At 43.5% G+C, this 25,872-nt stretch overlaps 1 protein-coding gene across 11 annotated transcripts in view; it reads left to right on the forward strand.

The window, feature by feature from the left end:
• Positions 1 to 25,872, forward strand: part of CHD7 (chromodomain helicase DNA binding protein 7) — a 292,592-nt gene that overhangs the window by 70,674 nt on the left and 196,046 nt on the right. For 10 of the 11 annotated variants that reach the window (XM_053246208.1, XM_053246203.1, XM_053246209.1 and 7 more), the window contains one exon: positions 7,954 to 9,793. In XM_053246208.1, coding sequence (XP_053102183.1) covers positions 8,129 to 9,793 — 1,665 coding nt within the window. In that variant the 5' untranslated portion in view covers positions 7,954 to 8,128. Of the gene's footprint in view, positions 1 to 3,407; positions 3,492 to 7,953; positions 9,794 to 25,872 lie in introns of all 11 variants that reach the window. The other variant, XM_053246206.1, reaches the window with a different exon arrangement.

The following is a 25,872-nucleotide window of genomic DNA, read 5'->3' on the forward strand; positions in this document are numbered from 1 at the left end:
GCCAGGAGCGCTTTAAATGAGACAACAGGATATGTGGAATTCTGCATGGGCAAATGCCTTCCACATACCCTACATATACTATAAATTGTTTCTACAATGGTACTCTAAAGAGAGCCTTGTAGCTTGTCCATCCAGTTGTGTATCTACAGGACATCTAGAGGGTGGGTAGTTCATGTGGTATAATTCATATTTGTTTAATGTACTTCCTGTGAGCGATAATAGAAGTAAAGATGCATATTATGGTTACTAGTAGCCATCTTTGTAATAGAAGAATGTGTCATCTGGATTTTCCTGGGAGTGGCCCTTTTTGTGCTAGATAATGGGTTTTATAAGCAACCTTTATTATAATGATGAGTGCTATTTTTTATTAATGCTAGCAGGCTTTCGGAACAGGAAGGACTGTGAGTCACACTCTTGACATACCCCTCCCTCTTTGCACCATGCCTGATGTAGCCAGTTTACACCATCTTTTCCAGTCAAAACATGATAGGCTGGCTGACTGGCTCAAGGATCAAATTGTAGCATTTGCATCACTTGGAAAGGTTTTAAAAAAGCATAAGAATGTTTAAAAGCAAAAATGAAGTTCTCAAATTAATTGTAAACTTTGAGCAGTCCCTTTACATTTTACTCATTTTTTGTGTATGTGGGCCCAAGGTTCCTGTGGTAATCTAATATTTAGGAAAGCAGATGCACAAGAAAACAGTGTTAAACTTCAAAAGGCAGAAACTCAAATCAAATCAAAGAGGAGAAAATTAGTTGACAAGGATAACCACATTATAAATGTTAGAAGCTTTGCCTTGCATCATAGCTCTTCCATTTTTAATGGTAAAGGTAAGAACAGGTCTTTGCGTGCTGGCAGTAATTTAGTTGACTTTGACAATAGCTATTTAGATGTGTATGTGTCAGCGATAACTGATAAGTTCTGTAATAATGCTTGATTCTGAAATATCCAGTAGCCTTTGTATACAAAAATGGGAGGAGAGCTGGTCTTGTGGTAAGGTAAAGTGTGCCGTCAAGTCGATTTCAACTCCTGGCGCCCACAGAGCCCTGTGGCTTTCTTTGGTAGAATACAGGAGGGGTTTACCATTGCCTCCTCCCACGAAGTATGAGATGATGCCTTTCAGTATCTTCTTATATCACTGCTGCCCGATATAGTACCAGCAGGGATTCGAACCGGCAATCTTCTGCTTTTTAGTCAAGTATTTCCCCACTGCACCACTTGTTCCCTTGCTAAACAGGGTCCATCCTGGTTTGCATTTGAATGGAATACGTGTGAGCACTGTAAGATATTCCACTTAAGGGATGGGCCCGTACTTGGAAGAGCACCTGCATGCTTGCATGCGGAAGGTTCAAAGTTCCTCCCTTCCTATGTTCCTAAAATATATCAACTATGTAGTTCAATATCTGTGGAGAGAAGTGTGCCTGCATAACATAGCTGTTCAGCTTGGTCTTAATAGCCCAATGTGTTAAGGTTTTGTAAGTATAGTGTTCTGTAGTATACTGTGTCAAATGTGAAAGTTACGCTTAATGCTGTTTTGCTTGCCAGAAAATGAATGAGGCAGCCATGCATTAGCAACCACAGTCCAGTGCAAAGCCTCCAGCTTATTGTTGTGACCTCCTGTCCTTTTGTATCCTATGACACTCATCTTGTCTTTGTGCTCAAGTTTATTCATGATGGATATGCTTCTCTCCCAATCACATATGTGGTGCTCTTGCAGAGAGAACAGATAAATTATTTTCAGCTGCAGCAGTCCTGCCAAGATGGAAAAAAGAATGTTCATAGTGTGCACAAGAGGAGCTTGTTTGAGCAGGGGGCCCTCCATAGCATGGTAATGACAGGGAGCAATCTCAGTCTTCTCTTACAATGTGAAAAGGGTTGGCTTTCAGATACTTTTTAACTGCGAGAGAGCTAGGAAATTGCCAGATGACTTGGTTAATCAGTGACAAATTCAGTAAGTGTACAAAAACTGGCCTGTAAGGAGAGTAATAAGTTGAGCTTTGCATTTTTTTCAGTGCCTCAGTATGTGGCCATAGGCTTCACCTCTTGAATTGTCCACTGGTGTAGTGTCAACTTTACATGACAAGTGTAATTGCTAGGAGATCATGATGGTGGTTGGCAGCAATATAGCTTTTTCCTCATCACACTCAGTGTTCTGGTCATTTTGACATTGCTGCTGCATAGTCATTGGATCAATAACTAGCGATAGATATATAATTGGGTTTATTAAGCTGTTCATTTTGTTCTTGAGAAATATTTCACACTTTCGTGAATGCAGTATACAGTGTAACTTTCTGAGTGTGTTATGGCACTCTTGCTTTTGAAAACAGTCTTTGAAATATTTCAGTTTTAATGTCCTCTTTGGCCTTCTGGTACATAATAGTAAGGATATTTATTTATAAATATAGCTCCTATACATAGCTCCTCAACCTAAGTTTAACAAAGCAAAACACAGACCAATTTAAAGTTGGTCTATCCTGATTTCTAATTTAAGCTAGTGTGGTAAAGCCCACTTCATTTTTCTAGAACTTTCAGTACAATGAAGTATAAATCTTGCTGAACTATTTGAGAATGTTGGTATTTCCACTGCAGTATTAGTTCTGAAATCGCTCTTTCACTTATTGTGTTAAATTCAAGCTTCCATAGGCTGAAGGAATATCTTGTTTAGTGTCAATTACTGTACTAGAACTGCAATACAATCTTGTAAATAGTCACTTTTCTGGTCAGCTGTGAAGCTGCCTTATACTGAGTCCATCTAGCTCAGTATCATATTTACCTGAATAGAAGATAACTCTGAATTTAAGACACCACCCATAAAAAGTAGAGGTTAAATACAGATTACACCTGCATTTACTCAAAAGGTATCGGACTCTGAATTTAAAATGACCTCCTGATTTGAATATTAAATATTTAAAAATCTTGGAAAAAACCTAGTCTTGGATTCAAGTCAATACAGTGTTGTCTTCCTGACTGACAGCAGCTTTTCCAAGGTTTCAGGCAGGAGTCTTTCCCAGCTCTTGCTGGAGATGCCAGAGATTGAATCTGGGATCTTCTGCATAAGCAGATGCTCTACCATTGATAATTGTCATTATTTGACCTGATGAGTCCCCATTGTCTTGCTTCTTAGACATGTTCTCTTCTTATCATGAAAGATGGGAAAGAAACTACCTGAGCTCCAGAATGCAGCCTTGTGATAAATAAGACTATTCTGGGCTGTTCATTATGGAGTTTGCTAAGTTAGCAGACCTTCAAAAGCCCTGCCATATTTCCAAGCCAAGAAATATGGTGGGGCGCTCAGTTCGTTGATGTGTGGTTAAATTATCTGCTAGTAATTCTTCTGTTAGGAGCTTGTTATCAATACTCTAGTAATGTGGATACTTGTACTCATGATGCTTTCTTCCTCTGGCAGATAGTGGGAGATTGCTGGGAAACTTCTGGTGGAAGCTTAATTGGATCGCTTCTAACCTGAGCATGTTACCCCTCCTATTTTTAGGTAAGGCGAAGGTTAGGAGACATGGAAGAATCTAGGCAGGGTTGCCATCTCTCTTATTGTGCCTTCTAGCCTTATCCTGGAATTGAAAGTACAAAGGGCTGCTGTCTGTCTCTTTCTCTGCCTTTAGAGAGGCCAAAAGGCAAAGTCTTGGGTAGGATAGTGTGAAGCACTGTGGCAGACTGGCCCCACTTCCTCTGACCTAGAAGTCATCTGAGGTTCCTACTGTGCACTCTGCAGCCATTCTTTCCCATCTTCATGTGTCTGTTGGAGATCGGTAAAACAGCTGCACAGTGTGCAGTGTGATTCTTGGGTGATTGCTTGCCCAGAGGAAGCGGGGGTGGGTGGGGTGGGGGAGACTACTGCAGGCTTTTATGCTCCCCACCGTCACCTGCTTTCTGGTATCAGAATGCTGGTATAATACTTGGTGGAGAAAGGGGTATTATCTAAAATTTGACCACCTCTGTGTGACTCCTAAGGTCTGTGAGCAGCATTCCTTGTGGAATCAAGTTTTCTTGCCTTTTCCTTTCAACTGCAGTGCCTTGAAAACAGGGTTGATAAAAATCGATGGTTTTTGTAAGGGTTTACATCAGATTTTTATTTAAACCTGATTTTTATTTGATGAAAAAAACCCCACAATTCATAAAGAACCTAGTCAAATGTATTTTCATGAATGTTAATCATAATTATATTCTATGAACACGTTAACAGCAGTATGTGGGGATGAGAGATAACAAACCTGATCAGTCCTGTTGTGCAGGTGGTGTACATGCAGTGCGCATGCGCGCGCGCACACACACACACACACACACACACACACACACACACAGAGTCAAGCCCTTGCCCCCCCTCCCCCCGCCCCGATGCAAGGACAAAAAAGGTCCATGCATGTGCAGATGACTTGTATGTGCTGGTGCTGCAAGGGGCTTTTGGGGATGTGTGCTGCCCCAGCCGGAAGCTGCATAGGGCAGTGGAGAACCTGCTCTCCTCTTTCTTAAAGCTCACGAACTGCAGTCCCAAACTGCGAACAACGGTTCGTGCACATCCCTACTCTGACACACCTACCGGCTCACAGCAGAAATGTATGTTGTGAAGGAGGGCCAATTACACCTCTCAAATGTGGATATCTTCTCATAGTGGAAATAATATACAGCAACCTCACATTTTATAAGTGAATTGGTACATTTTACCACTTTAAATATTCAAATTTTTGTTGTAATAAGTGAAATAGTTCTCAGTAGAAATAGGATCTGAAATAATTAAAAGTTGCTTATTTTATTAAACAGTTGTAACAGTATGAAACATAATATATTACAAAAACATATTTAAATCAACACAGTAACTGTACTGAAGCTAGTATTTTGAAATATAAATACTTAACTAGATTCTAGACATAATTTGTTCACAAATAAGAATGCTATTTTCAGACATTTTTCTGTGTGTGGTTTCTGAGTATGAATATTAAGTCAACTGAGCTAAGGCTGTCCTCAATCCTACTGAAATGTTCTATCATCCCTATCAGTTGAAGTCTGCATGTGCTCAGACCCCATGTGATATTCAGCTGCAGAGACTGGCTTTGAGAGGCAAATATAAGCGGGCAGCAGAAAGTCTCAGTTTTGATAGCTGCAGATCCAAACAGAGGACACAGGATTTAAAAAAAATCTACATACCTGCAATTTATAACCCTTCTAAAGTGTAACTCAGGGTACAAACTTGAGTACAGATTACAAACATCCTGTGTTGAGTATCAACTCTATGTGTTTCCCTTGTAATTTCGTATTTTGAGATTCTGTTGAGCTGTAAGAGAAGGCTCTTTGTGGGTTCCATCTCTTCTATCCTGAGAGTTCTTTAAGATGGTGTGGGGAGAGGTAGAGCTTCCACAACTTTATATCTCACACTATTTACTGTCAAAATACATGTACCTTCTGGGGAAGATTGTCCAGTGGTTTGGAATGTTATGCCATTTGTACACAGATGATACCAAGCTCATCTTCTGGGATGGTAACCTCTTGGAATTCATTTCTCTTTCTTATTTTAGTTGTACTCTTTCCAGTTCTGATGCTCTTTTGGAGCTAAATGACAAAAGAAGGGCCCAGTAGCTTGGGGTGATTGTTGGAGGCTTGAAGAAAACTTGCATGCACTGGTTGATGTTGCACAGAATAATGTTGGTGGTTGTGAACCACCCACAATGTTGTGCAACAGGGTTCATCCACGGCTACTTAAATTTGTGCAGAGCCATACTTCAACAGCACTATGTACAGGCACTCCCCAACTTACAAATGACCCATACTTACAAAGCCCCATAATTTATTAAATTAATGAAGTCTCAGACTTAAAAAAGCCATCCTGCACATATGTTGTTCCTCATATGAACTATATGTTCCTAGATATGAACATCCAACTTACAATGAACTTTTGGAATGCAACCTGTTTGTAAGCTGGGGACTCCCTGTACCACCTTTTCAATGTATTTAGCATTGTGGAAGTGCAGTTGCACAATTTTATGTCGTAGTGGGTGAGCTCCTTATTGTAACACTGTGCTTTAGATGCCCGCAGCAGCAGCAACGGAACTGCCCTTGTTGCCTTGTGCAACATGTCAGCCACTGTCTAGACACCCCCTTGCTCTGTGTGTGTGGGGGAAGGAGAGAGAGAGAGAGGGAGAGAGGGATTTTTGTAGTTGGTAGACAAGTTTGTCTTGTTTCTACTACTTTATCACAAGGACATGGGCTCTCTATCATATAGATTCTCTCCTGTTCTATCTCCTCCTTTTTCACTGCCTCTTTGGTAATTCATACAGATAGGGTGAAGCTGCAAATAAGAGATACTTACTGTTTATATACAGTAATGTCTTTTTGAGTGTTCAGATTACTTGCATCGCAATAATCCTTAAGGCACCCTGTAAGATGGTAGTATATTATCTCCATATTGCAGAAGTGGAACAGACACAGAGAGTGGCTTGTTTTAATGTTGCCTTTAGTGCCAGTGTTCTCGAAGTGTGGGTCTTGGAAGGAGGACTGCATAACATCTGTAAAGTGATTGCAAGTGCTGGGACTCTAAGGATTGATGCACTGTAGTAGGGGTTCCCTTCCCTTGTCTTCCTGAGACTCTTGCAGAAACTACAAGGAGCTGCTCAGTTCCTCTCTTTCATGTTGGTGCATAAAGCACTCAGAATGATGATGCTTTCTAGTTGAGTATTTCCTCAAATTGAGTACTTTCAGTGAGCTGTGTGATGCTTTTTTGTGGTGATTCCATTTTTAGCCCATTTGTTGATAGATTTCTTAGTTCTAATTGTTACTGAAGTGGTAAATGTTGCAGCTGTACGACTTCAGACTGCAGGTGGGAGTTTAAACGAAATGGATGCTCTTCTACATAGAAAGCGAGATGGTGTTGAGAAGGGTTCTAGCCTAGTCTTCTCCCTAGCATACTTCTGTGTGGAAGGATTTTGGGGGCAAGGTTTTGTGGAGATGATCTGCCTGCAGTCTGAAGTGGTACAGCCTAGATAGTTTTCCTATTTCAGTGAGAACTAGGCTTTAATCTCATGTCAGACTAAGTCTTGATATAGTGAACAGGCAACATATATTTTCTACTGCAACACTGATAGGCTATTCAATAGATTATGTCCACATTACCTACTAGTTATCCCACTTATACCAGGATGCTCGTAAATTGTGATTTGGATTAAAAAGTGTGTGTCTCTCTTAGATTTATCTTCCCTATCCACTCCTTTTTAAAAAGCGTATTTACTATATATGTCTCCACTAGTCTTTTTTGCAATCTTGCTAATTTTTTACTAATAATTAAATAACTGGGAGTTCTAGGACATCTCTAGCTAATTCTCTTAGCATGTCTAACTGAAAATTGTCCTTCAGAATTTTGTAGTTGTATAACATATTGCTTGTTTGATGATTAACTTTAGTGTTAAAAACAGAAATCAATAGTCAGTATGCAATTTCTTTGTATATATGTTAAGTGTATCCTACACTTTTTGTGAATACTAGAAGAAATTTACCTTTAAGAATTAAGCTTATAACTGACTTAGCTTATTGTAGCCCTTACCGCTGCTCACTCTCTCATCTGATTACTCTGCTCAGGGGAATAAGGTTAAGGACATGCTGTTGGTAACTAGAGCATTTTCAGGGTTTTAGTTCAGCAGATGGGCTACTTGGCTATATTCATACATTTGCCTGCCTGCTGTGGCAGCTGCTTCAGCTGCCTGTTGTGTTCTTTTGTTCTGTTACATCCAAGAATGGAACACAAGGAAGTATAGTGAATGGATTAATTTAAGGTTACTGGTTCTTTACTTTCTAGTTGCTTATCATAATAAAGCTTCATATGAGTTTTTCTTAAAATGAAATATTTTTAAAAGCTGCTTTTTGGCATAACAGAAAAATCTAGTGCATGTTAATGCAACTTATATTTTTATTCTCAACCTAATTTTCAACCCCCCCCCCTTTTTTTTTTTTAGGACTTGTAACAAGAACTTGCCTGACACTCTGTGGTCCGAAAGAATTAAGGAAATATGGAATGACATGAAGGCGATTAGTTGAGGATTAAAGGCTTTGAGGACAAACACCTCAGTGAGGTGAAGCACAGACTAGTATTCTAGTTGTAGCTCTGAGACGCTGCGTGCTGGAACAAAGATGGCAGATCCAGGAATGATGAGTCTGTTTGGAGAAGATGGGAATATTTTCAGTGAGGGACTGGAGGGTCTTGGGGAATGTGGATACCCTGAAAACACAGTAAACCCTATGGGGCAACAAATACCTATTGATCAAGGATTTGCCTCATTACAGTCACCCCTTCACCATCCTTCAACCAGTCAAAATCAAGCAAAGCTGACCCACTTCGATCACTATAATCAATATGAACAGCAGAAAATGCATCTGATGGATCAACCAAACAGAATGATGAGTAATGCTCCTGGGAATGGTATAGCATCTCCTCACTCTCAGTATCATAATCCTCCAGTTCCTCACAGTGGGGGTACTGGTGGTCAGATGGGAGTCTACCCTGGTATGCAGAATGAAAGGCATGGACAACCCTTTGTAGATGGCAGTTCCATGTGGGGGTCACGGGCAGTTCAAGTGCAAGATCAAATAAGAGCACCATACCACCAGCAGCAACCCCCATCTGCTCAGCCACCACCACCAGCGCCATCAGGACCCCCTGGGCAGGGGCATCCTCAGCACATACAACAGATGGGAAATTATATGGCTCGTGGTGACTTTTCAATGCAACAGCATGGTCAGCCACAACAGCAGAGGATGAACCAGTTTTCTCAAAGCCAGGAAGGTCTTAATCAGGGAAATCCTTTCATTGCCACCTCAGGACCTGGCCACATGTCTCATGTGCCCCAGCAGAATCCAAGCATGGGGCCTTCTTTACGACATTCAGTGCAGCAATTTCACCACCATCCTCCCACTGCTCTCCATGGAGAATCAGTAGCCCACAGTCCCAGATTCTCCCCTAACCCTCCTCAGCAGGGTGCTGTTAGGCCACAAACACTTAATTTTAGTTCTCGGGGCCAGACAGTACCTTCACCTACTATAAACAACTCAGGGCAGTATTCTCGTTATCCTTATAGTAACCTTAATCAGGGATTAGTAAACAATACAGGGATGAATCAGAATTTAGGCCTTACAAATAACACTCCAATGAATCAGTCTGTACCAAGGTACCCAAATGCCGTAGGGTTTCCATCGAACAGTGGTCAAGGACTAATGCACCAGCAGCCCCTTCACCCTAGTGGCTCACTTAACCAAATGAACACCCAAGCTATGCACCCTTCACAGCCTCAGGGAACCTATGCTTCTCCACCTCCCATGTCACCTATGAAAGCAATGAGTAATCCAGCAGGTACCCCTCCTCCACAGGTTAGGCCTGGTAGTGCTGGAATACCAATGGAAGTTGGCAGTTATCCAAATATGCCCCATCCTCAGCCATCTCACCAGCCACCTGGTGCCATGGGAATTGGACAGAGGAGTATGGGCCCTCGGAATATACAACAGAACCGGCCATTTATGGGTATGTCTTCAGCACCGCGGGAAATGGGTGGTCACATGAGACCAAATGGCTGTCCAGGTGTTGGCCTTGCTGATCCACAAGCAATACAAGAACGATTGATATCTGGTCAGCAGCATCCCAGTCAGACATCTTTTCAACAGCAAATGCCAACGTGTCCTCCCATGCAGCCTCATCCAGGCATTCATCATCAGTCTTCACCGCCACCACATCCCCACCATCAGCCTTGGGCGCAGCTTCACCAGTCACCACAGAATACGCCACAAAAAGTGCCTGTCCTTCAGGTAGGTAATATATTAGTGTAAGATAATTTTCCTTAACGAACAAAAGGTGTACATTGACACTTTTGTGTATTTGTGGTTAGGTTTCTTGTTTGCTTGTGGGTCTGTCATCTAAATAGTCTCCATTGCCTACATTTTTAAAATGTTTTCAGCAAAATGATTTGGTTCTAAACAGAATGCAAGTCAAAGCTATGTGTACTAGGGATGTGCCCGAAACGTTTCGAAGGCCATTATGAAGGCCTCCGAAATGTTTCGGCACTGGGGGCATTTTGGCGTTTTGTTGCTGACGGGGGGTAGCGCTTTAAGGGCGGGGGAGGGTGTACTCATCCCTCTTCGCCGCATTTCCCCCGCCGGCGCGCTGTCATTTGGAAGCCCCTTGGGGCGGCAGCGTTCCTCCCTGCTGCCCCATTTGCCTCGTCGGCCAGAAGTGGCCAGAAGTCGCGAGTGTGCGTGCGCCCGTCGTGCGTGCGCACGCGCCCTTCTGGCATGTGCGCATGCACGCAAGATGGGCGCACGCGCGCTCACGACTTCCGGCCGACGGGGCAAACGGGGCGGCACGAGGGGCTTCCAAATGACAGCACGCCAGTGGGGGAAATGCGGCGGGAGGGGTGAGTACACCCTCCCCCGCCCTTAAAGCGCTACCCCCTGTCAGCAATGACGATCTTCGTGCACATCCCTAATGTGTACTACCCATCATATGATGTTTTCCTTACTGTCTTTGCTATCTTCTAAGCAAAGTTAGCAAAGACATCACTTTTGTGTCCTTAGAGTATCTATACATTGCTTTTCAATATATATTCTCTCAACATAGACTTCTCAACGTAATTTGCATGTAGACTTGTAAAATAATATTCTACGATACATTTAATAGAATGGTAGAATAATTCTCTGAAATATTCTCTCCTATGCTAAAAAATGCAGGAAAATGTTCTTTTACAAGTACTACAGATAAAAGCACAAATCAACCACAATTACATATTATTAAAACAATAGTTAAAACCAGCATATGAAAATATTTAATTTGGGTGTAGCAATTGAGTGTCATCCTGGAACATCAAAAGTGGAGGTAAACTTAATCTGCTCTATGAACATGTTTACAGTAAAATAAAGAGAATAGCAAATCTAAGGAATTTCCTGATGTGTCTGGTCTTTAAGTTTTAGTATGAGAGAGATAGTGAGACAAGGTTTGGGATAAGGTTTATCTCAAGTATGAGAAATTTTTTGCTTGATCGAAATGCTCACATATCTTCCAAGAATATCTACTGTTGCATACTTACCTCCTCAATTATTATTTTTTTAAACAGTTCGTAATAACAGACTTTTCCTTGAGGTAAATAAAAACTGAGTGAATTGCCTTTTTTACTTTTCTTTGGCATGGAGACAAAAGGATGTAATGCCTGCTTATAATATTTGCTTATACAATAAGTCAGGTTCTGGGCAATAGTTTGGGTTGTCCTTAATCTTTTATATAGTATTTTAACAGGGAAAGGACCAGATAAATGTTGCTGACCATTTTTCTATCATAAAGACTGCACTTGTAGTCACCATTACTTGTTCTAACTGCTTTTATTTGATGCAAGACTTCCATAAGGAATCTTTCATAAAAATATTGTCCCTTTTATAGAGTTGAAGGCAAGTTTAAGATTGACAAATGTAGAGAAGTTTCCTGCTTGTGAGGCTAATAATTACAAACTTGCTGAACAGTTTATGTTGCCATGATCCAGACTCACTTAAATTAGTTGCTTTTATCTCTTATGATGATATAAGGGGCTGGTATGCTGTCATTTTGATCAACTAATACAGCTATATTTGGAATCCTTTTTGGGAGAGAATTGCCAAAGGGCTTTTAAGTTCAGAGCCTTTGTGGGAATAAACCATTCTCCTTGAGATGTAAACTTTTGTGTCCCTGCAAGAGTCATGCCTTTCAGATAGAGACAGGAGGCTGTGGATGTTTGTACGAATGAATTGCTTGAGGGATAGGTAATAAAGGTTATATTATTTGAATAAATGTGTTTGGTACATTTTCTGTTGGAAGATCATTCTTATTGCTCCAGTGTCAGAGTGTTTCCAAGGTTCTTTAGACTACTGCATTGTACTATTAATGTCGCCCTTTGGGATTGACAAGCCACTCATTTTACTAGTCAATTCATCAGTTGGTTGGTTGACTATGTAATTTGCTTTGTTCAAATATTCCCTGAACATTATGGTGGATGTTGTGGTTGACTGGATTAATTTTTGTTCATTGATGCCCTGTGCAAACAAAACTTCTACCCATGCATGAGTTAGGAACTATGTATGTGTTTGTGCACAAGCATTGTTAATTCAGTTGTCCCTAAGTGAAAATAATATGACTAAGATCTAGGGGTGTGAACAAAAGCGGTTTTCCTGGTTTGGATTGAGTTCGAACCATACTCTTAACTAGGGCCCCCCAGTTCGAGTACCGGTTGCATCGAACAGGCCACTGGTTTGCCTTGAATTCAAATTGGGGTCAAATCAGTTCAAAGTGGTTTTGCCATAGGGAATAATGTGAATTTGAACTAGCCCATTATTCCCTATGGGTAGTGCCTAGGGACACCAAATGGGTTGGGTGGCATGTCATGATAGGTGCTACCTACCACCCAGCCCACAAAACAATCTGGCTATTTTAAATGATTTTTTAAAAAAATTCAGGGTCGTCTGTAGCTCAACACTTGACCTATTGACCCTGGAGGAAAAAAATCATCCAAAATAGCCAGATTACTTGATTGGTTTGCGGGTTGGGTGGTAAGTAGCACCCAGCATGGTGTGCTACCCAGCCTGTTCTGGTGTCCCTCGGCGCTAACCCATAGTGAATGGGCCAGTTTGAATTTCCATCCTATGACAGAACCAAACAGCACTGCAAGTTCACACACACAACTCTTCTTTTTTTTAAAGGATTCTCCCAGAACACAGTATAAAGCAGACCAATAAATCACTGACCCAGATTCTGTGCCAGACACAGTGCCATGCCCAGCGAAGGGGCTCATGGTGAAGAAGACGTTCTATTAAAAACCTAGAGCCTAAGCTGTTTAGGGCTTTATAGGTAATTACCAGCACCTTGTATTTTGCCTGGAAATGTATCAGCAGCCAACATAGAGTTGTTGAAAGAGTTGTAGCTCTTTCAACACAGGAATTATATGGTCTCCAAGATGACTCAGAGACCAACCTAGCTGCCACATTATATACCAATTGCAGTTTCTGGACTACATACAAAGGCAGCCCCACATAGAGCGCATTGCAGAAATCCAGTCTGGAGGTTACCAGCATATGTACCACCATTGTAAAGTCGCTCATTTCAAGAAATGGGTGCAGCTGGATTATCAGCTGAGGCTGATAGAAAGCACCTCTGGCCACCTCCTCAATCTGGGACACCAGGGAGAGGTTCACATCCAGAAGCACCTCCAGACTGCTTACTGGTTCGTTCCAGGGGAGTGTAACTCATCCAGAACTGGCAGCTCAAAATAGTCTCCTGAGTTCTGACTGTACAATAAGTACCTCCGTCTTAGCTGGATTCAGCCTCAGTTGGTTATTCCTCATCCAGCCCATCACCGCTTCCAGGCAGGCATTTAGGGAGACTTTGCCTTCTTCCAATGAGTTTGACATGGAGAAGTAGATTTGGGTGTCATCAGCATACTAATATCACCCTGCACCAAATCTGATTATCTCTCCCAGCGGTTTCATGTAGATGTTAAACAACATCGGAGACAATACGGAGCCCTGAGGGACACCATAGGAAAGTTCAGATTTTGAAGAAGAGCTCTCTCCAAGAGACACCATCTGGAATTTGCCCATGTGGTAGGAGCGGAACCACAGCAAGGCAGTGCCTCCTACCCGCAATCCCCGCAGATGTTCAATAAGGATACTATGGCTGCTGAAAGATCCAAAAGAAGCAAAAGATTCACACTCCTCCTGTCAATTCCCAATTGGAGATCATCCATCAGGCGGATCAAGGCAGTCTCCACCACATAGCTTGCCCAAAAGCCAGTGTGAAATGGGTCTAAATCAGTTTCCTCCAAGATGGCCTGGAGTTGGGAGGCCACCATACTCTCAATTACTTTGCTCAGTCATGGAAGGTTGGAGACAGGCCTGTAGTTGCTTAACTCCTAGGAATCCAAGGCAGGCTTCTTCACAAGCAGTCTAATAATTGTCTCCATGAGATGAGGCATCCTGCCCTCCCTCAGAGAAGCATTTATAATTTCTACCAGACCCTCAATAACAGCCTCCCTACCCAATACTATAAGCCATGTTGGCCAAGGATCAAGAGGGCAGGAGGTAGGCCACACCATTCCAAGCAACTTGCCCACATCTTCAGGAATCACAAACTGAAACTAATACAGGGTCATCACATAAGAGTAGGTGCTGGGCAGCTCCACTTCAGACACTGTAACAATTGTGGAATTTAAATCTAAGTTGGCCTGTTCAGAGTGAAAGACCAGGTCAAGTGTGTGACCAGCAACATGTGTTGGTCCCGAGACTACTTGGGATATGCCCATAGTCACAGCTCCTATGAACTTCTGAGCCATCCCAGACAAATTGATCCCAAAGTGAAAATTGAAGTCCACACCCACCACAAGCCTGGGAGATACCAACGCCAGGCCTGAGACCAAGTCTCTCAGCTTAGTTAGGGACTCTGTTAGGCAGCAGGGCGATCGGTACACCAGCAGAATTCCCAATCTATCCCTGGTGCTGAAATTTAAGTATACACATTTAATATGGTCAGACACTTTGACAGGGATCCTGGCAAGGGAGGTGTACCCTGGAGGGAGAAGCTGGGACCAGACTGAGCTGCCAGCCTCCCGCAACCAATTCTTTGTGATACATACCAAGTTGGCACCTTCATCCATAATCAGATTATTGATGACTTCAGGTTTATTCTGGACCTACCTGGCATGGCAAAGAACCAAGATGAGGCTCTTTGGGTGGTTGGCACTGCTCCCCAAGGTCAAAGAGCTGGCAGGAAAGCCAGAAGTGGAAGGCAATTAAATTTCTGATTTTCCTTCCCTTGCAACAGCATGCTGACCTGCCGTTACTTCTTCTGTTCCCCACTAGGGATGTGCAAACTGGCTCAACGTCGAACAGGTTTGACGTTGAGCTAGTTTGGTTCGATGGTCCTGAGTCGAACTGAACCACCCCCTGTTCAGTCCAACCCCGCACCGAACACCCCTCGACTGTTGGGGGGTTCACGAAAGTCTCTCTGTGTGTGTGTTAAATGATAAAAAATTTTTTGGTACATTTACTCCCTTCAGGGGAGTTCCTTGAGGCAGAGGGGTGGGGTCCGTGGAGGTTCCCCCTCCCCCCGCTGGCCTCAGTGCAGCCCGAACAGGCCCGTTCAGCCAGTTTTTCGGCCCGTTCGGGCCTTCCCCCTTGGTGCGGCAGCCATTTTGAATGCTGCCACACATGCACAACTGGCCTCTGAGAAGCCTGGCATGACCCAGGCCTCTCAGAGGCCAATTGTGCAAAATGGCCACTGTGCCGAGGGGGGAGGCCCAAACGGGTCAAAGAGATGGCCAAACGTGGCGGTTCGGGCTGCATAGAGGCTGGGGGGGGAGGGGGAACTCCCCTGAAGGGACTAAAAAAATAATAATCCATTTTTTAAAAAAGGCCGCTAACTCACCCTCCCTGACCAAACCGGGTGGTGGGTTTGAGGGGGTGCCAGACCGAAATGGCCTGGTCTGGTTCAAGTCTGGTCCAGAGTCGAACTGAATCAGGCCAGCTGGTTCTGTGCACATCCCTATTCCCCACCACCACCGGAATAGCTGCCCTATAATCTGCAAATACACCCCCTGTCTCCCCATCTCCAGACAAACCGAGGCACATTAAAACTAAATTCACCCAGGATTTTAAACAGAAGCCAAATTAAAAATACTCACCCACCACTATCACAGCCATAAAGAATCCAGGGCCAGGCAGCCTGGCCCTTGCCCTCATTAACCTATGAAGTGGCTCCCCCAAAGGGGCAACCCTACCGGTGGCAGGCTTGCCACCACAGGCCACGTTCCTATAAGAGGCCCAGAGCTGGGCAGGTGGTACCAGGAACTGCTGAGTCACTCTCCCCTGGCCCCAGTCCTGCACACATTCCCCACACATATTCAGCAGGGGCAGCGTCCGCAGTCCCACAGGGAAAGGAAGGAGCAGGCAGGTAAGATTAGAAGGAGCAAACAGCATACACACAGACTTTCACCCTGGACAGCACTGAGTGGAAAGTAGATGGTCTCTTCCTTTTTTCTGCTGGGCAAGAAAGCCACAACTAAGTTCTTCTGTCTTTGTCCATCTGAGGGAAATCCAGCAAAAGCAAGCAGAATTGAAGTGTGCGCGCGCGTGTGTACACTGACATTGAAAAAAGAAAATCACATGAGCAGTCTTCTTTCTTCTTTTTGTAAGTGCAGTAAGTTGGCCTTAGGTAGGACTGGGCCCTGGCTGACTACCTGCAGGCTGACACATGCCAGGGAACCAGTCTAGATTCATCATGGGCCTGTGTGTGCATGCATGTGTGTTTGTTAGGCTGTGCTGCAGGAGAGCTAACAAGAAAAAAACCAGAGCAACCAAAACAAGTGAAAGCCAGCTAGCCAACAAAAAACAAAATCCCAGCTATGCTGCACAATGGCCTCCGATGGGAGTTGGCCCTGCCCCAGTCCATTGCAAGCTTGGCGGTGCTAACTTAAGCCAGTCAGCAAGCCAAAAAACCCCCCACTGATGCTCCGCAACAGCCTCTGATGGGTGCTGGCCCTGGGGCACCAGTCCATCATCACAAACGGTGGTGTTTGTGCATGTCTATGTATTTCAGCAGCACTAACGGGCAGATGGTGACACATTTGTTGGTCAAGGTGAGCTAGTGTTCCAGCAGGTGGGGATGACCATGAGTCATTCATTCTCCATGTCTAGCTTGGGGTAGCCCGGCAGGGGGAGGTTGGCCTTCAGGAAGACCAACTGCTTCACCAAGCCAGTATCCAAAAGCAAGTGTTGGTGATGCTGGGGATGTCATGCTGCTGGCCTGGGAAGTGGTGCTGATGCTAGGTGTGGACTGCATATAAAAAGTAGGTGCACTAGCACCTTCCTTCTGGTTCTTACCTAGCATCCTCTTCTCTGCTTGCCGCACCTCTTGAACCAGGAGGTCTCTCCATTTGGGCAGTGTATCAGGAGTGATGGCATTGCCCTTAATGGTTGGGTCACATAGGCATGCCAAAACATGCTCTACGGATTGACCCAACCTGGTGCTGATCTGTTCCACAACCCCAGTCCTCAGCCAGCCTGCTAGGGCACGTGTCTCCCCAATGGTCAGAGTGGTCTGGAGCTTTCTCATCTTTTCTAGAAGAAGAGTGGCAGGCAAATACTTGATCAGAGCTACTTCCTCAGTACACAAGCTGTTTGTTACAAGGAACAGCTTGTGCTCCTGCACTGTGTCTTACTATGTCTCAGTGCTCCTGCACTTCCACTGTGTCTCAGTATCCCCTGGGATGATGTGAGAAGATAGGCCTAGTTCATGCTGCCTCTCCATGAGCATCTGCCTACCCTTTTTGCTGTGTTGGAAATAGGCTGCGATCTTGTGGCACTTGTCCATAAGGGCAGCTGTGGCAGAAGCAACCCCTGGGGGGGAAGCCCCCGGCGCTCCCTTGCCTTCTTTATGCCAAGTGCATCCATCATAACCAGGTGCAGAGTGTGTTCCATACATACATACAGTGTATGGACACAAACTGCAGCTGTCATACCACCCTGAGCACATTGGCACCATTGTTGGTGACCATGAAGCCCTTGTGGAAGTTTGGCTGCCCGAACAGCCATTCTTCCACCTGGTGCACAATGACTACTTACAGCTCATCTGTGTGGCCAGTGTCATGCAACACAACCCACCTGGGCTTTGCTGTCTGGGAGGATGTGCTGGCCATGCCAGCAGCAGATATTGTTTCCTCACTTTTTGGCCTCCATCTGTGTTCAGTGAGGGACAGGAAAGCAGCCTGCACTCCACTATAGCTTATCCAAACATCTGTAGTGAAGTGCAAACTGGTGTCGGGCCCTGCTGACTCTAGTAGCCCCAACACAACCTCCCAACACAACCAGGAGGGTACCACCTGCCCACTGAAGGTGGTGTGTGAGGAGATTTTTTACTGGGGGCAAGCAGCTGGAGCATCCAGCGGAAGCCAGTGTTCACCATTTGGAACAGCTGGTCGTCCAGAGCCATCATCTCTCCAATGGAGGGTTAAGAATGTGCCTCTGGACTACCAGAACGCTTGCCCACCAGACATGCTCACTACATGACAGTCAGTGTGCCCTGCTTGAGAGCAAGAGCACTTCCCTCCCCGTCGCTTGTTGAGGGCACCACAAGTGGCCTAGCGCCACCATCAGGAGCAAGTATGCCTGGATACTGCTGCTCAATGTGTCTCCACATTCCTGTTGTCCCCAGATGCTTGGCGTCTTTCTTGCTGCTGATCTTTATGCTGCAGTGGATGCAGACAGCTCATGTAGGCTCACTTAGGCAGTACTCAAAGTGCTCCCACACTGTGCTGCTAGCGGTCTTGGACCAGTTGGGTGCTGTGGTGTTACTGGGCTGCTGGTGGCCACCACCAGCACCCCCGCTGTCCGTGACTGTGAAGGCCCTTGGGCAACAGGAATGACATCTGCCCGCTTCAGCTCCTCCTTACTCAGTGGGGTCACACTGATGGGGGGGGGGATCAGTGGAGAGGAGGGGAAATCTTGCTGGGCTAGCAGCTGTCACCATCTCCTCTGCCCCCATCAAGGGAAAAGAGGTCCTTCCTTGACTGGGCTCCTCCCTACTACCACCACCTCAGCCGCCATAGGTGGCTGCACTGTGGTAGCAGATGCCACTGGAAAGGTGAGCCTGCGCGCAATTATTTCTAGGGGGACTTGGGTGAACTGGGGAGTAGGCCCCTCTTGCCACCCTTGCCCTCACAAACCAGCATCGTACCTTGCTCTGAACACCCTGCTCCTAGACCTACCCTGTATCCTTCTAGACATCCCTTCCCCCAAACTAGGTCCAATCTAACAAGAAAAAAACCACTGCACAGCAAAGCACCTACAAAACCGAACTAGAACCTAGTACACAACAAAACCTCACAAACCCCCCAATTACAACCACAACAAAAAACTGCTAAAACCACTCAGCAGCAGACCAAGGCGCAGAGCAATCCTACAGAATCCAGCAGCTGGTCCTGGAACACAACCAGAGCTCCTTCCGAAAAACAGAAGAGTAAAGTTAGGCACGCACTGCCTGGCTTTAAATACACCATGAAGCTCCCCCTCTCCCAGCCAATGGGGGCAGAATTGCCCAGACAACACTCTGATTTTATTAATATTAATATTAACAACAACAACAACAATAATAATACCACTACCATCAGCCAATTACAAAAAGCAACAGTACTGGGAACAGCCTATATTCTGCGACAATATCTATAATAATAACAGCAACAACATTGATAATAAAATTCAGCCATCCCAGGTCCTCGGGAAGGACTCGATGTCTGGATAAAACCAGTCAATAACACCTGTCTGACTGTGTAAACAACAACAACAACAATAATAAATAATAAAACTTTGTTGATTAAGTGCCGTCAAGTCAGTGTCGACTCTTAGCAATCACATAGATTCTCTCCAGGAATTATGTGTCTTCAACTTGGCCTTTAAGGTCTCTCAGTGGTACATTCATTGCTGTCATAATCGAATCCATCCACCTTGCTGCTGGATGTCCTCTTCTTTCCTTCAACTTTCCCCAGCATTATGGACTTATCAAGGGAGCTGGGCTTTCACATAACTTGTCTGAAGTATGATAGTTTGAGCCTGGTAATTTGTGCCTCGAGTGAGAATTCTAGATTATCTCTTTTATGATCCATTTGTTTGGATCACTGGGTCACATGCATGGATCACATGCCACTGGGTGAAATTTGTAAAGCAGCTACCTGGTTGTCGGTCATGCCCTTTTGCAGGCACTATAAGATTGCTTCATTTCTTTCGGCTGAAACAGCGTTTCAGCATACTGTCCTCCAGCAAGTAGTATAAACACATCCTTTCCTCCCTCTTTTTCACTGCTTGGGCATGTCCCATGTTAATGGAAGATCCCTTACACTGTGGAAAAACAAACATTGGTCTTAGGATGAGGGGTATTTTTCACAGTGTATGGAGATCATCAGGCCCCCCCCCCCCCATGGATGTGTTTTTGGCAAGTGACTTCCTTGGGCTTGGGTTGTGCTTTTAGGAAGGTGCCGACACTCAGGGAGTACAGTTTTCATGGCATCCCCCTTTGTCCTCGGGACTCTGTTCCTGTTTTCGTGCCTTCCTATGTTCGACTTTTCTCCTCTTGAGCTACTATATGCTCCAGTCCCAGAACTGGGGTTTTGGCACCACCTTGCCTCTGTGGTGTGTTGAATGAATTAAACCTCATTTAAATGTATGCATGTCTGATGCACTGACACAACAAAATGGATGCACTGACATAAAATGTGACAAATGTTCAAGGGGGTTAGTCTTTCTGTAGGCACTGTATTTAAGATTGCGTGTTCTTTTATATCATTTTAACTGTTCTGAGTGTTGAGCTGTGGATTTAAATGATTGAAACATGACATACAGAACAAACTTCAGTGCTATGGTTTAAGAAATAGTTCATTTGTTAAATAAAATACTACATTTGGGGGAAAACGGGAATGAAGAATAGAATGTCAACAATTTACATGATTTCATTGGTATTCAAACCTTTGAAAGTAACATAAAAATAGAAGAAAAATAAACTGCCATACTATTGATGAGAGAAGTTGGTAAAAGACAGGGTCTCCTCGAAATATAGTAAGGTAAAGTGTGCCGTTGAGTCTGTGTCGACTCGTGGCGACCACAGAGCCCCGTGGTTGTCCTTATTAATATTTATATTGCAATTTTAAAGATTTAAACAGTGGTATTCCTAGTCACTTTATGTCCAGACTAAAAAGTGGGGTATACATATAATAAATAAATAAATAATAATATTGATCTCTTTGATACATACAATAACATACAGTTCATCAGAAAATATTTAAATTTATTCTGAGGTTAATAAAAGGGGTATTCAAAAAGGAACATCATGGTGCTAAAGTTATTGTGATAAAACTTTTTGCCAATTAGTCATAACAGAAAATTGTAACATGAAACTCAGAAACTAGAATAAGAGTGAACATTTTTTTAAGTTAGGAAGAGGTACTTTCTGGAAAGATCCATAATTGTGTTAATAGTTCAGAATTAGATTTAGACACACTTTCTACTTTAATTATGGCCATAATAAATATTAAGAATATACGTATGCTAAGTTCAGTTGATCTTCAGTTTTATATCTGTTTCCAAAAGAGCTGAAAATGGACCAAAAAAGGGAACTGTTTCATACAGCACATAATATATGGGATGCTCTGCCGCAGGATGTGATGGTCATCAGTTTGGGTGGCTTTAAAAGGGGCTTAGACAAATTCATGGAGGACAGATCTATAAATGGCTACTAGTCTTGTTGGCTATAGGCTACTTCCAGGTTCAGAGGCTAGATGCCTCTGAATACCAGTTGCAGGGGAGCAACAGCAAAAGAGTGGACATGACTTCATCTCCTGCTTAGTGGGCTTCCCAGAGGCTTTCAAAATAATTGCTCTATTTTAGATATTCTGTTCAACCTTTAAAGGCTAATATGTACTTTAAACTGAAACATTATTTAAACAGCGAATATTATTGCAACTGTTGGTATAGAAAAGTACAGAAAATGGTCAAATGCCCACAAACCATTGCACTTCTCATTTCTTTCCCATAAAACCATCCCATTCAAAATAAGGCATACTATTCAAGTTCCCCCTGTACTTTTGATATTGTTTTGTTTTAAATCAATCATTTAATTGATAGGAATTATTTGTTTACATTTTGTGCAGTAAAAATTCTGGGATATTCAGATCAACTAATTACCAGTGTAATGTTCTAGTCTAATCTTTTTTAGCAGCTATTCCCAAGTTTAGCAGCTATTGTAATGCCTTTTTAGTGTGGCCATCCAGAGTTCTCTTTAGCAAATCACTGTAAGTTAGATTAAGTAATGCAAACATTGAGTAGGCTGTCTTTCCCCCCTCTTTTACATCCTGTGCCTTATGAATATATTTCTTTGAAAATGGGGTTTTCCTTCTAGAGGAAAATCCCCAGTATCGATCTAATGTAAGTGGTAGTGACACCTCTAATGGCAAAGAACTTGAATGCTGGTAAGGTGAAGTCTTCCCTCATCTCTTTTCTAACCTCTAAATGAATTGCTGTATGAGAAGTATTAACTTGCCCTCTGAATAGACCAACTTTCTCTAAATATTTCTTTCTAAAACCTGAATTAATTAGGGGTGTGCAATTCGGGTTTTCGGGTGATTCGGCTCGGACCTGAACTGAATCACCCCTGTTCTGTTTTGTGCCCGAATCTGGGTCACCCGAATCACCCTTGATTCGGTTCGGATTCGGATTGAATCCAAATCCGAATCCGAATCGATTCGGGGGTAAAAAGGGGCCCAGGGGCAAAATTTTGGGGTGGGGTGGTAGTGCCCAATGGGTAGAGTCTACCACCCCAATTTCAGGGGGATTGGGCAAAGTCCTGATTTTTGGTGAATTTTTAAAGTTTTAGTGACTTTGGGGCAGTTCGGGGGCATAGCATGGGATCTGGGCAAAAGGAGTGGGGTGGGGTGGTAGTGCCTAATGGGTGCAGGCTACCACCCCAATTTCAGGGGGATTGGGCAAAGGGCTGATTTTTGGTAAATTTCTGAAATTTTCATGTCTTTGGGGCAGATTGGGGCATATTGGGGCAGAAAGTGGGGCCTGGGGCAGAATAGTGGGGTGGGATGGTAGTGCCTAATGGGTGGAGGCTACCACCCCAATTTCAGGGGGATTGGGCAGAGGGCTGATTTTTTGAGAATTTTTGAAGTTTGGGTGTCTTTGGGGCAGATTGGGGGCAGAAAGTGGATCTGCCCCAAAGGAGTGGGGTGGGCTGGTAGATAGTGTCTAATGGGTGGAGGGTACCACCCATCCCCAATTTAAGAGTGATTGGGCAGGGGTGAATTTTGGTGAATTTATTTTTATGAGGTTTGTCTTCATAAGGTGAAGTGTGCTAAATTGATTACTTCCTCATATTATTCATAGTAAAGGAAAGTGTGAAAAAGTGAAAGTGGGGTCATGAGAGTTGTTTAATTGAAAAAAAATCTCATTTGCTATGATAGAATGAGAATTCACACCTCAGAACTTCTGAAATTCAGAACTCAGAAATTCGGGTGATTCGGCTCGTGCCCGAAAAATATCGGGGGACATCGGGGGTGATTCGGTTCGGCCCCGAATCACCCGAAATTTTTTGCACATCCCTAGAATTAATACTAGTACTGTGTGCTGCTTCACATATTCGAGATTAATCTCTTTGTAGGAAATAGTGCATATGAATTTATTTTGTTAGTGCACTGATTTGGCAGTTTATACTTCATAGAATTATATGATCTGAAGAAAAACCAGAGTTGGAATTGGAAAGTACTGTATTTACTGAATCCAAGACTAGTTTCCCCCCCAAGTTCTGTGACATTAGAAATTGAATGGTCATCTTAAATTCAGAATTCTCTTCCTTTTGGGAAAATACAAGTATAACCTAAATATAACTTCTATCTTTGGGCTGGTTGTCCTGAATTCAGAGTATTTTATTTTTATTAATTTATTTGATTTACTGCCCCTCCAAAATGGCTCAGGGCAGTTTAGTCTTCTATTTGGGAAAGTACAGTACAGGTGGACCTCCTTATCTGCAGTTTCATTAGCTGTGGTTTCGCATATCTGCAGCTGGGGAAATAACCCCTGACCTCAGCATATGCACGGGGGCGGGATACATCATTTCCAGCTGCCGTTTTTGGAATCGGAGCCACAAAATGGCTCCCATTTAAAAACACACATCCCAAAATGCAATTTTTGGCCATTTTTCAGTCACTTTTTGGCCACTTTAGAGGCACAGTGTGACTTTGGGGGAGCAGCAGAGAGTGACAAGGCGCTCCCCCCTGCCTGCGGAAATTGGCCGTTTGGGGCCATTTTCAAGCTAAAAATGGCTGACCAGGAACCTAACCCCCATGATCCCATAAAGATCAATGATTCAATATCCGCGGTTTCGATATCTGTGATAGAGCTGCGGAATGGAACCCCCGAGAATATTGAGGTCAACCTGTACTTTGAAGTCCTTCTAGTTGAACCTACCCCCCTCCCCCATTTCAGTGCAGAAACATGCTACAGCATCTCTGAAAACTGTCTAGTCTCTGTTTGAAAAATCTAAATGAGAGCCCACCATTGCACATGGCAATGTCTAGCTCACCATTAGCTCCCACAGTTTAGGAAATTCTTCCTAATTGTCTGGCCTAAACCTGTTTCCTTTGTATTTTGCCTCATTCGTTCTAGTCTTGGTCTCAAGAGCAATAGAGAATGTCTGCTTCGTCTTCTCTGCCCTTCAGATTTCTGAAGTCGGCTCTTATATTCTCCCCAGACTTGTCTTCTCCAGGTTAAACGTATCCAGCTCCTTTAACCATTCCTCATAGGACTTGGTTTCCCTCACCATATTTGTTACCTTTCTCTAAACCCTTCTGAGCTTATCAATGGCTTAAAATGCAGGGCCTCACTTGGAATCAGTGAGGATTGACCAATGAAGAATAGAGTTGAACAATATGCCTCTGTTAATGCACCATAAAGTGCATTAATGTTTTTAGCAGCAGCAGCATGGCTGCACGTATACATGCTGTAAAACAAGAGTCGTAGTTGGGGAGAGCCTTGCAGGCTAGTCCAATCGCCTTCTTGATGCAGGAACTCCAGAGATAGAGCATTCAACAGATCTTTCCAACTGTTGCTTGAGGGAGAGTCTCGCCACACAAATAAGTAATAAAATCAACCAGTGCCTAATTTGCTAACATCAGGGCCACATCATATTCACTTCCTTAAAAAGAGATTAAGTTGATATTTGATATGGTGATTTGATTAGAAAATCAAGTGTTGATCACTTTTTTATAACCCACATATCCCATGGGCTCTGGGTTGGTTTATGGCATCATGTATTTAAGATTACACTATCACCAATGCCAGATAGAGGGAGATTAAATGTTAAGATTAAATTCAATGTTGTATTAGAAGAAGAGATCAGTGACTGAAGCCCAGTTGTTTCCCACATTACATTCTTATCACTCTTTAGATTTCCAACCTCTTCTCATTTGCACACATTTTTCTTACACATTTTTCACAAGTTCTAAATTTGTTTTGAGGTGCTAAAAAAAACCCCCAAAATTGTAATCTATAATAGTTTACCATCTCACCTAGAATGGCAAGCATGTTTTCAGGAGATTTTAGTAGCATTGAGATCGCAAGAACTACAAGGACTAAAAGAAGAGCACAGAAAAAAAATACTTTGAAATATCCACTTCATAATTATTTGAATGTATCTGGAGGCTTTCTGCCAAATTTTTGGCTTGCAAGTACCAATACAACCCCTCTCCACTCCTCACCCCACCCCCTGTCCTGGCTGTCTAATCAGCAGACCCTGGGAGAATCTCTTTCTGTCCTATGTCTCTTTATCACCATGCTTGATGCAAGTTTTCTTCTGTTGCATGATTTCTCACCTACATGCTGCAAAAGTGTCTTAAAACCTGATCCTGGAAATGTGTCCTAATGAGCTTAATGGGACCTGCTTTCATCTGAGGGTTTTGTTAAAGCTCTAGTAATAGGTGATTATAAAATATTCCTTATTATACAGGCACTCCTTGTTAAGATGCATTGAGTTAAGACAAAGGGCACTTTAGACAATTGTAAAGTGCCACCTTGTTTCAACTCTATATCTATATACCCCCTGATATGCATATCTCTAGGTGATGTACACAATTTAAAGCACAACAAATATAAAACAGAGTGTCATGGGCATGCTGGAAAACTCCGAGGAGTTGGAGGCAGAGACAGAGCTGACAGCAGAGGAGGGTGGGCAAGGACCAGAAGTTGCAAAGGAGAGTGGGTCCAATGCACAAGGAGTCGAAGATGAGTTAGAGCCGAGTGAGGCAGCTCTTGTGGAGGAAGCGCAACCGATCTCAGCT

Source organism: Hemicordylus capensis, chromosome 4 (genome assembly GCF_027244095.1).
Source record: "Hemicordylus capensis ecotype Gifberg chromosome 4, rHemCap1.1.pri, whole genome shotgun sequence".
NCBI lineage: Eukaryota > Metazoa > Chordata > Lepidosauria > Squamata > Cordylidae > Hemicordylus > Hemicordylus capensis.